This window comes from Ranitomeya imitator, chromosome 1 (genome assembly GCF_032444005.1).
Source record: "Ranitomeya imitator isolate aRanImi1 chromosome 1, aRanImi1.pri, whole genome shotgun sequence".
In the NCBI taxonomy this organism is placed as follows: domain Eukaryota; kingdom Metazoa; phylum Chordata; class Amphibia; order Anura; family Dendrobatidae; genus Ranitomeya; species Ranitomeya imitator.
Genome location: NC_091282.1, coordinates 1,064,604,998 through 1,064,616,228, shown reverse-complemented (window position 1 = coordinate 1,064,616,228; position 11,231 = coordinate 1,064,604,998). Strand labels below are relative to the sequence as shown.

The following is an 11,231-nucleotide window of genomic DNA, read 5'->3' as shown; positions in this document are numbered from 1 at the left end:
CTATGGGCAAAAAACGCATCCTGCGGGCACATTTGCAGGATCTGTTTTTTGTCCAAAACGATGGATTGTGACGGATTCCACACGACGCAAGTGTGAAAGTAGCCTTAGGGCTAGGGTTAGGGTTGGGGCTAAAGTTAGGGCTAGGGTTAGGGTTGGGGCTAAAGTTAGGGTTACAGCTAGGGTTGGGGCTAAAGTTAGGGCTAGGGTTGCGGCTAAAGTTAGGGTTAGAGTTGGGATTAGGGTTAGGGTTTGGATTAGGTTTGGTATTAGGGTTAGGGTTGGCATTAGGGTTACGCTTGGGATTAGGGTTAGGTTTGGGATTAGGGTTAAGGTTAGAGTTGGGATTAGGAGTGTATTTGGATTAGGGTTAGGTTTGAGGTTAGGGTTGAGATTAGGATTAGGGTTGTGTTGGATTTAGGGTTTTGATTAGGGTTATGGTTAGGGTTGACAATAGGGTTGTTTTGGGTTTAGGGTTGTGATTATCGTTAGGGTTGTGATTAGGATTATGGATCGGGTTGGGATTAGGGTTAGTGGTTTGTTGGGGTTAGGGTTGGAGTTAGAACTGGGGGTTTCCACTGTTTAGGAACATCAAGGGGTCTCCAAACACGACAGCCAATTTTGCGCTCAAAAAGTAAAATGGTGCTCCCTCCCTTCTGAGCTCTGCCGCGCGCCCAAACAGTGGTTCACCCCCACATATGGGGCATCATCGTACTCAGAATAAATTGGACAACTTTTGGGCTCCAATTTCTCCTGTTACCCTTGTGAAAATATAAACTTGGGGGCTACAAAATCTTTTTTGTGGAAAAAAAATATTTTTTATTTTCACGACTGCATTATAAACTTCTGTGAAGCACTTGGGCATTCAAAGTTCTCACCACACATCTATACAATTTCCTTGGGGGGTCTAGTTTCCAAAATTGGGTCACTAGTGGGGGGTTACTTCTGTTTAGGTACATCAGGGGATCTGCAAACGCAGCATAATGCCCACAGACCATTCTATCAAAGTCTGCATTCCAAAACGGCACTCCTTCCCTTCCGAGCTCTGTCGTGCGCCCAAACAGTGGTTTACCCCCACATTTGGGGTACCCGCATACTCAGGACAAATTGGACAACAACTTTTGGGGTCCAATTTCTCTTGTTACCCTTGTGAAAATAAAAATTTGGGGGCTAAAAAATCTTTTTTGTGGAAAAAAATATATTTTTTATTTTCACGACTCTGCATTATAAACTTCTGTGAAGCACTTGGGCATTCAAAGTTCACACCACACATCTAGATAAGTTCCATGGGGGGTCTAGTTTCCAAAATGGGGTCACTTGTGGGGGGTTTCTACTGTTTAGGCACATCAGGGGCTCTCCAAACGCGAAATGGCGTCCGATCTCAATTCCAGCCATTTCTACATTGAAAAAGTAAAATGGCAATCCTTCTCTTCCAAGCTCTGCGGTGCACCCAAACAGTGGTTTACCCCCACATATGGGGTATTGACGTACTCAGGAGAAATTGCAAAACAACTTTTGTGGTCTAATTTCTCCGGTTACCCTTGTGAAAATGAAAATTTGGGGGCAAAAAGATCATTTTTGTAGAAAAAATGCTATTTTTTATTTTCACGGCTCTACGTTATAAACTTCTGTGAAGCACCTGGGGGTTTAAAGTGCTCACCACACATCTAGATAAGTTCCTTAAGGGGTCTAGTTTCCAAAATGGTGTCACTTGTGGGCGGTTTCCACTGTTTAGGCACATCAGGGGCTCTCCAAACGCGACATGGCGTCCGATCTCAATTTCAGCCAATTCTATATTGAATAAGTAAAACGGCACTCCTCTTCCAAGCTCTGCGGTGCGCCCAAACAGTGGTTTACCTCCACATATGGGGTATTGATGTACTCAGGAGAAATTGCAAAACAACTGGTCTACTTTCTCCTGTTACCCTTGTGAAAATAAGAATTTGTGGGCGAAAAGATCATTTTTGTGTGTAAACAAATGCGATTTTTTATTTTCACGGCTCTACTTTATAAACTTCTGTGAAGCACTTGGGGGTTCAAAGTGCTCACCACACATCTAGATAAGTTCCTTAAGGGTTCTAGTTTCCAAAATGGTGGGCATATGAGGGGCTCTCTAAACAGGACATGGCATCCAATCTCAATTCCAGCCAATTCTGCATTGAAAAAGTCAAACGGCGCTCCTTCACTTCCAAACTCTGCGGTGCGCCCAAACAGTAGTTTAACCCCACATATGTGGTATCGGCGTATTCAGGAGAAATTGCACAACAAAATTTATGGTTTAATTTCTGTTTTTACTCTTGTGAAAATAAAAAAAATGGTTCGGAATTAAAATGTTTGCAAAAAAAAGTTAAATGTTCATTTTTTCCTTCCGCATTGTTTCAGTTCCTGTGAAGCACGTAAAGGGTTAATAAACTTTTTTAATGTGGTTTTGAGAACTTTGTGGGGTGCAGTTTTTAGAATAGTGTCACACTTGGTTATTTTCTATGATATAGACCCCTCAAAATGACTTCAAATGTGATGTGGTCCCTAAAAAAAAATGGTGTTGTAAAAATGAGAAATTGCTGGTTAACTTTTAACCCTTATAACTCCCTAACAAAAAAAATGTTTTTTTCCAAAATTGTGCTGATGTAAAGTAGACATGTGGGAAATGTTATGTATTAACTATTTTTCATGACATATTTCTCTGATTTAAGGACATAAAAATACAAAGTTTGAAAATTGCAAAATTTTAAAATTTTTTGCCATATTTCCATTTTTTTCATAAATAATTGCAAGTAATATCGAAGAAATGTTACCACTAACATGAAGTACAATATGTCATGAAAAAAAAATCTCAGAATCAGCGGGATTCGTTAAAGCATTCCAGAGTTATAACCTCATAATGTGACAGTGGTCAGAATTGTAAAAATTGGCTCGGTCATTAAGTACCAAATTGGCTCTGTCACTAAGGGGTTAAGCATAAGACTAAAAATCAGAGCAAAAGATATTATCTAAATTATAAGCAGAAGAAGACTAAGCAGTGTATGGGCGTGAGTGCATTCCTCCTCGTGGTGCCCCTGGGAAAAACCTGCTGCTGCAGGCCAAAGTGAACACGGACAAATCCTGTTGTAAATATTTTGTGACAGACAGAACGGAAGGTGTAATCTTCAAACTTTTATAGATAACAACTACAGGAAGGCCTGTCACAAATCAGAATATGATGACGAAGAAGAATGTGAAGATGAAGAAGTTGAATATGAAGAAGAATAATAGTTGAATAAAAAGAATATGAAGAATGTAAAAAAAAAAGAATAATAGTAAGAAGGTGAAGAAGAAGATGAATAAGGTGAAGGAGAAGTTGATGAAGTTGATGCTGCTGCTGTGGATGAGGAAGAGGAAAGTGTGGGAGAAGTAAAAAAGAAAGTGAAGAGCATGGAAGTAGTGAAACATAAATATCTGACAAAATATAAAAAATCTTAACATAGTCAATATCTTTGTATCTCGAACGTCTTAAAAAAAATAATTCCTGCTATTTCATTAATTGGCCTAAACCTCTATGCCTTTAATGACTCCTCCACCTCCCCCAATACATCCTACGTTATTCTTAGTTGTTTTCCTTCATGTTAAATTAACCTACAAGGAAAGAAAGGGTTTATTTTAATTCCGATATGTTTGTCCCATTGACTTGCATTGGTATCGGGTATCGGTATCGGCGATATCCGATATTTTTTAGATATCGGCTGATCCAATCCGATACCGATACTTCTGGATATCGAAAGGTATCGCTCAACACTACTTATGATTGGTCAGCTTCAGAAAAAGAAAGAAGTACATGTCCCCAGCAAAATCTCTATAATGATAATGTCTACTTAGAATTAAAAAAAAAACTGTTCAGGTGCCAAATACTTTGATAGCTAAAATCTCTGCAATGGAGAGACAAAATAAAACAACAACTTTATTCTACTCTGTAGCCACTACTACATTGTGTGTCCAGTTGTACTTGAAAAATTAGGTGACTGGTCCACATTAACTCCACCTACAGGTTCAAACAGGAAATTATGAAAATGTATAAAATGTTAACCATTTAACTGCAGCAAATTTTTGGCTTTAGCAAGATTAATTTTCTTTTACTTGGATACTGTTATGAACAATATCATATAATAATTAACTAAGATTATTAAGCAATGCAAAATTAAAAAATCTGTCACAATGGAAAAATATTAGAAATAATAGACAATATTCAATATCCTCTTTCAATTTCATAAGATATACAGTATATATATATTATATAAATATATATATACACATGTATATACACTGTATTTTATTATAATTTCCACAAGAAAGCCACGTAAGGTAAAACATAATTAAAGCTTTGAAAGTACTGTATAAATTAATAAAAAATATAAATTATTATTTTACAACAGCAATTATTTAATCACAATTACTAATGAATTTCACTCAATAACGCGGGGTAAACCACTGTGTTTTACAGATGAGAACAATTCTCATTTCATGTCAATATGAAATAGAAAACAGAATGATGTTATCTACTGTAATAATAAAATGTTTGCTTTAATTAAAAAAAAAACGGAAAGACCGAGTGGTAAACACAAGGTCAAGTATGGCATTGGTCAATTATAGTAATTTTCCTTCATATAATGGGTTTATATTAACATCAATTACAAGAGTCAGGTGTTCTTTTACCTTACAGAAAATTATGTTACAGATACTCATGATATTAAAGGTAACGTCAATATTCAGAATGTCTCTTTTTACAGCAACAAAGAGATAAAAAATAGACCTCATAGAGATCATATGCAGCTTGAAAACACATATAGAGATATATCTATAATGGCAGTAATGTTAATTCAGTTCAGTTCAGAAGAACTGCCAACAAATAAAAGCGAACCTGAAGCTAACTGATATATTTTCAGAAAGAAAAATGCAACAGCCGAATCAGCCTACGATATCTGGAAACAGTGGATGATTGACATCAAATCTGCCTTTATACCATCATTTAAAAATCCATAGAGTATAGGATTTAGACAACAGGAGACCATGCCAAGCAAGTGACAGATGCAATAAACTAATTTGAAATGTCGATTGGAAATTAGATTGGCATTAAAGTCAGTTACAAGGTGAAAAAGGTGAAGCGGCATCCAACTGACAGCAAAAGCCAAGATTAATACGGTTAGTCTACAGAAAACACGCCTAGACCTCTTCTTTATCCGAGTTAGAGATTTAGATACAGAGTTAATATTGTGTAGTTCAGAAGTCTCCTCTGCCTTCATTTCAAAGCATATTGGAACTCCTGGTAAATAGACACTCGAAGGTAAAGTGTGGACACTAGTGGGTAAAGTGTGGCTCCGATCTGTGGTAGACGTTTCTGGAATGTCTCCAGTATTGCTCTCTTGGTGTCGTCTTAGTATCGCTGGGACAACACTTGCTGTTTTTTTGCTGTAGCGCTTTCTATGTTTCCGTACAAAAGAATAACTCCACTTTCGACTGCTACAGATTTCTACCTCCGATTGTTTTGCTTTTGGTTGTTGAAGGGTCAAATTTATCATCTCATTTTCTTCGACTTTCACATCTTTGTTCGGTAATCTGGAACTTATACTTCGGCAAACACTTGTATGACTTATTGTTAGGCAAGACAAAGGCAATATATACTGTACTAATAGTAAAGAAATGGTGAATGCAATTCTGTAAGAATCAGATGGCCAGGATTCGATGCACAGATAACTATTCATTAAAGGTTCTAAATTAAAGGCTTCTCTCAGATTAATAATTTTATGAAAAACAGGTAAGGGAGAGCATATGGTGAAACCAAGAGTCCATACAGTTGCAATCAGAAAATATCCATGGTTGGCAGTTAGATTGGTTGAAAGAGGATGTTTTATCATGTGGTACCTCACCAAGGCAATGGACATGAGCATCAAAGTTGAGATTAAGACTGAGACACACTGAAGGAAAGGCACTACATGACACATGACTTCACCAAAAATCCACTGATCAAGTAAAACACATGTCAGAGTAAATGGTGAGCAGAATAATACAACTAAAATATCTGAAAAAGCCAAGTTTCCAATAAGATAGTTAATTATAGTCTTCTGCTTGCGTTTTCTGAAAATAGCCAGGAGAATTAAGAGATTTCCCATGAATCCGAGCAAGCTTACAAATGTATATAGCCCAATTAAAAAGTATCGTATGTCGTCTACACTGCTGTTGTAATCCTCCCAGGAAGGAAAATTAGTAGCTGATGTTTCAAAGGTGCTGTTGTCTTCTTTCATAACAGTCCAGTTATTAACGTCTTTTATGTCCACATCCATTTCACAGCCCTAAAGCACAAAGAAAAGCAATTAGTGAACCCATGTAAAAACCACAGATTTCTAAAAGCTGAAGAATTGCTGATTGGTTACTGGCTCTAAAGTTACAAAAGTACAAATTTAATAAAATATACATAATACAAAGATTAAGGATACATTGAATGTAATTAAAGCATCAAAAATTACAGTGAGTTGCTCATTCTATCCTTCTATTAATTTTCTGTATGCATTTTATTATCTATGTTCCTTGGTGTAATTGGTAAAGGAAATGGAGACTGGGAGTATTATTATATATCAGGAAACCAAGAGTAATTCAATCAAGAGCTGCAATTTAATGCATACAGTTGTTTACTGTATGAGCAAAGTTAGAAATTTAAGTGTAGAAAATATATCAAGCATTCTCATTGTTATCGATCCCATTGAGATATATCTATTGAAATGAAAATATATTATCAGATTCATGCTGCCTGATTATTGGCAGCATGAATCAGACACTGGCTGTGTGACTGCAGCCAGGGATGTTTTACCCTAAAACAGAATTTCAGGGTAAACATAGCTTGGAAAGCCGACGGGTGATTATGTATCTCAGCTGACTAGTACAAGGAGGGCCACCAGTGGTTTCTGCCAGCTTTGAAGCCCTGATCACCAGACTAAACAGTCTCTCCCAATGTGACTACATAAGGAGAGAACTATCAAAGAGATTGGGGCAGGGAAATCCATTGTCCATTCACCGGTTTTCAAAGTACGTATTCTCTGAAACATACTTGTCTGCAATCACCCTGATGACGTCTGATTCATATTGTCCATGGTCAAACACCATGAATCTAATGACAGGTTCTTATGGTTGCAAGTACAGCATACCTTTTTCCCTAACACTTCTTACTGAATAATGTTTGCCATTGGTGTTATTGTCTGATCATTAAGCATGATGGGGTCAGTTCTATTACAAATATAATACATTCTGCTCGCTTGGCAATAAATCTTCTTCAGACAAGGATAGAAAGATCATAGAGAAGCAAACTATTATTGCAGTTGCCTTGTAGAATGGGAAATAAAAAATGTGTCGTGGATGCATCTAATTTAGGTATCTTGTAATTTTTAACAAAGAAGTCAGTAATAATATTCTACTGATTGACAGACATATATTATAATAACTTTCTGACAACTTGCTATATTTTCTATACTTGGCTCAGACTTGTAAATCCACAAACTTAAATGTATTTCATTGGAATTTTATGTGATATACAAAAACAAAGTAACAAGTGTGTTTGACATGTAAAGGAATACATGGCTTTGGAATTATATAAAACATTTACATTTAAAAATTGTAACATGCATTTATATTCAATCCCCTGTAGTCTGATGCCCCTAAAAAAACCATGAGCGACCAATTGACTCCAGAAGTCACATAATTAGTAAATTTACTCCATCTGTGTGTAATTTAGTCTCAGTTTATACTGAGAAACATACATGTATGCGGAACATACATATCTTGTGGACAGATTCTCCCACCTGAGCTGTGGTTCTCTGCAGCTCCTCCAGAGTGTCCATGGGTGACTTGCCTGCTTCTCTTATTAGTGCTCTCCTTGCTTGGGGTGTCAGTTTAGGTAAAAGGCCATGTCTTTGTAGGTTTGCAGTTGTGCCATACTCCTTCCATTTTTGGATGATGAATTAAACAATGCTGCGTGAGATTTTAAAAACTTGGCTATTTTTTTTTTAAATCTAACCCTGCTTTACTCTTCTCTACAACTTTATTGAGACCTGTCTAGTGTGCTCCTTGGTTTCCATGAGGCTGTTTGATCACTAAAGTTCTCAAACAAACCTCTGAGGCTTTCACAAAACAACTGTAGATAACTAAAGTTGTAGAGAAGAGTAAAGCAGGGTTAGATTTAAAAAAAAATAGCCAAGTTTTTAAAATCTCACGCAGCATTGTTTAATTCATCATCCAAAAATGGAAGGAGTATGGCACAACTGCAAACCTACAAAAACATGGCCTTTTACCTAAACTGACACCCCAAGCAAGGAGAGCACTAATAAGAGAAGCAGGCAAGTCACCCATGGACACTCTGGAGGAGCTGCAGAAAACCACAGCTCAGGTGGTAGAATCTGTCCACAAGATATGTATGTTCCGCAAAACTGGCATTTATGGAAAAGAGGCATGTAGAAAGCCATTTTTCAAAGCAAGCCATGAGGAGTCCCATTTTTAGTTTACAAAAAGCCACGTAGAGCACAAAGCTAGAAGGGAAAGAAGGTGCTCTTGTCAGAAGAGACCAAAATAGAACTTTCTGGGCTAAATGCAACATGCTATGTGTGGTGGAAAATTAATACTGCACATCTAACTGAAAACAGCATCCCCACCCTCAAACATGGTAATGGCAGCATCATCTTATAGGGATGTTATTTTCAGCAGCTGGTCAGAGTTGATGGGAAGATGGTTGGAGTAATACACAGGGCAATCCTAGCGGAAAATCTTTTAGAGGATGCAAAAGATTTGAAACTGGAGTGTATGGTCACCTTCCAGCAGGACAATGTCCCTAAACATACTGCTAAAGCCACAATGGAATTATTTAGATCAAAGCATATTTTTGTGTTTGAATGGCCCTGTCCCAGTACAGACCTGTCATTGAGAATCTATGGCAAGACATGAAAATACCTGTTCACAGATGCTCTCCACCCAATCTCATTGAGCTAGAGCAAGTTTGCAAAGAATGGACAAAAATTTCAGCATTCAGATATGCAAAGACGGTAGAGACATAACCTAAAAGACTTGCAGCAGTAATTGAAGCGAAAGGTGGTCCTAAAAAAATTTGACTCGGGGGGGCCGAACATGACATATTTTTAAATATTTTAGAAAACAATGTATCGTTTCCTTTAAGCATTACAAATACTTTCTACATCGGTATGTCACATAAAACACCAGTGAATATATTTAAGTTTATTTGTGTAATGTGAAAAAATGTGTAAAAGATTATGGGTGTTGTGAATTCTGTGGCTGAATTCACTCCTGTGGTCACAAGTGGTACTGCAGCTTCTGAGCTTCCTCCCTCAGGTGTTCTGGTGAGCTCGTTGGCTGCTTTGTTATTTAACTCCACCTGATTCTGTCTTCCTGGCTCCTTTTCAATGTTCCAGTGTTGGATCTGAGCTTCTGGATCTTTCCTGTGGCCTGCTGCTCTGCTTAGATAAGTGCTTCTTTGCTTTTGTTGCTACTTTTTCTGTCCAGCTTGTCATTTAGTTTTGCTGGAAGCTCTGAGACGCAAAGGGTGTACCGCCGTGCCGTTAGTTCGGCACGGTGGGTCTTTTTGCCCCCTTTGCGTGGTTTTTTGCTTTAGGGTTTTTTGTAGACTGCAAAGTTCTCTTTGCTATCCTCGCTCTATCTAGAATATCGGGCCTCACTTTGCTGAATCTATTTCATCCCTACGTTTGTCTTTTCATCTTGCTAACAGTCATTATATGTGGGGGGCTGCCTTTTCCTTTGGGGTATTTCTCTGAGGCAAGTCAGGCTTGTTTTTCTATCTTCAGGCTAGTCAGCTCCTCAGGCTGTGCCGAGTTGCATAGGTAGTGTCAGGCGCAATCCACAGCTGCCTTTAGTTGTGTTTAGGATAGGTTCAGGTATTGCGGTCTACAGAGATTCCACGTCTCAGAGCTCGTTCTATTGTTTTTGGGTTATTGTCAGATCACTGTATGTGCTCTGATTGCTGGCACACTGTGTCACTGGATTGCCTACATAACAGTACAAGGAGCCAACCTAATGATTCTCAATAGAGGGAAAAAAGAAGTTCTGACATCATTTTTTTTTCTCAGCTCTGTGTTCAGTCTTTTTTTTCCCCTAGACATTTGGGTGTTTCAGGAAACAGGTGTGGACATGGATATTCAGGGTCTGTGCTCTTCAATGGATAATCTCGTTACACATGTACAAAGGATTCAAGATACTATTGATCAGAAATCTATGTTAGAACCAAGAATTCCTATTCCTGATTTGTTTTTTGGTGATAGAACTAAGTTTCTTAATTTCAAAAATAATTGTAAGCTATTTCTGGCCTTGAAACCTCATTCTTCTGGTAATCCTATTCAACAGGTTTTGATTATTATTTCTTTTTTGCGCGGCGACCCTCAGGACTGGGCATTTTCTCTTGCGCCAGGAGACCCTGCATTGAGTAATGTCAATGCGTTTTTCCTGGCGCTCGGATTACTTTACGATGAGCCTAATTCAGTGGATCAGGCTGAGAAAAATTTGCTGGCTTTGTGCCAGGGTCAGGATGATATAGAAGTATATTGTCAGAAATTTAGGAAGTGGTCAGTACTCACTCTGTGGAATGAATCTGCGCTGGCAGCTTTGTTCAGAAAGGGTCTCTCTGAGGCTCTTAAGGATGTCATAGTGGGTTTTCCTATGCCTGCTGGTTTGAATGAGTCTATGTCTTTGGCCATTCAGATCGGTCGACGCTTGCGCGAGCGTAAATCTGTGCACCATTTGGCGGTATTGTCTGAGATTAAACCTGAGCCTATGCAGTGCGATAGGACTATGACCAGAGTTGAACGGCAAGAACACAGACGTCTGAATGGTCTGTGTTTCTACTGTGGTGATTCCACTCATGCTATTTCTGATTGTCCTAAGCGCACTAAGCGGTTCGATAGGTCTGCCATCATTGGTACTGTACAATCCAAATTCCTTCTGTCCATTACCTTGATATGCTCTTTGTCATCGTATTCTGTCATGGCGTTTGTGGATTCAGGCGCTGCCCTGAATCTGATGGATTTGGATTATGCTAAACGTTGTGGGTTTTTCTTGGAGCCTTTGCGGTGTCCTATTCCGTTGAGAGGAATTGATGCTACACCTTTGGCCAAGAATAAACCTCAGTACTGGACCCAGCTGACCATGTGCATGGCTCCTGCACATCAGGAAGTTATTCGCTTTCTGGTGCTACATAA

The 11,231-nt window shown here is 38.3% G+C and overlaps 1 protein-coding gene across 2 annotated transcripts in view; it reads right to left on the bottom strand.

Moving 5' to 3' along the window:
* Positions 1–4,396: 4,396 nt before the first annotated feature.
* NPY5R (neuropeptide Y receptor Y5) overlaps positions 4,397–11,231 on the bottom strand; it is a 193,229-nt gene continuing 186,394 nt past the window's right edge. Inside the window, exon 2 of one of the 2 annotated variants that reach the window (XM_069744177.1) lies at positions 4,397–6,317. In XM_069744177.1, coding sequence (XP_069600278.1) covers positions 4,941–6,317 — 1,377 coding nt within the window. In that variant the 3' untranslated portion in view covers positions 4,397–4,940. The remainder of the gene's footprint in view (positions 6,318–11,231) is intronic. The other variant, XM_069744178.1, reaches the window with a different exon arrangement.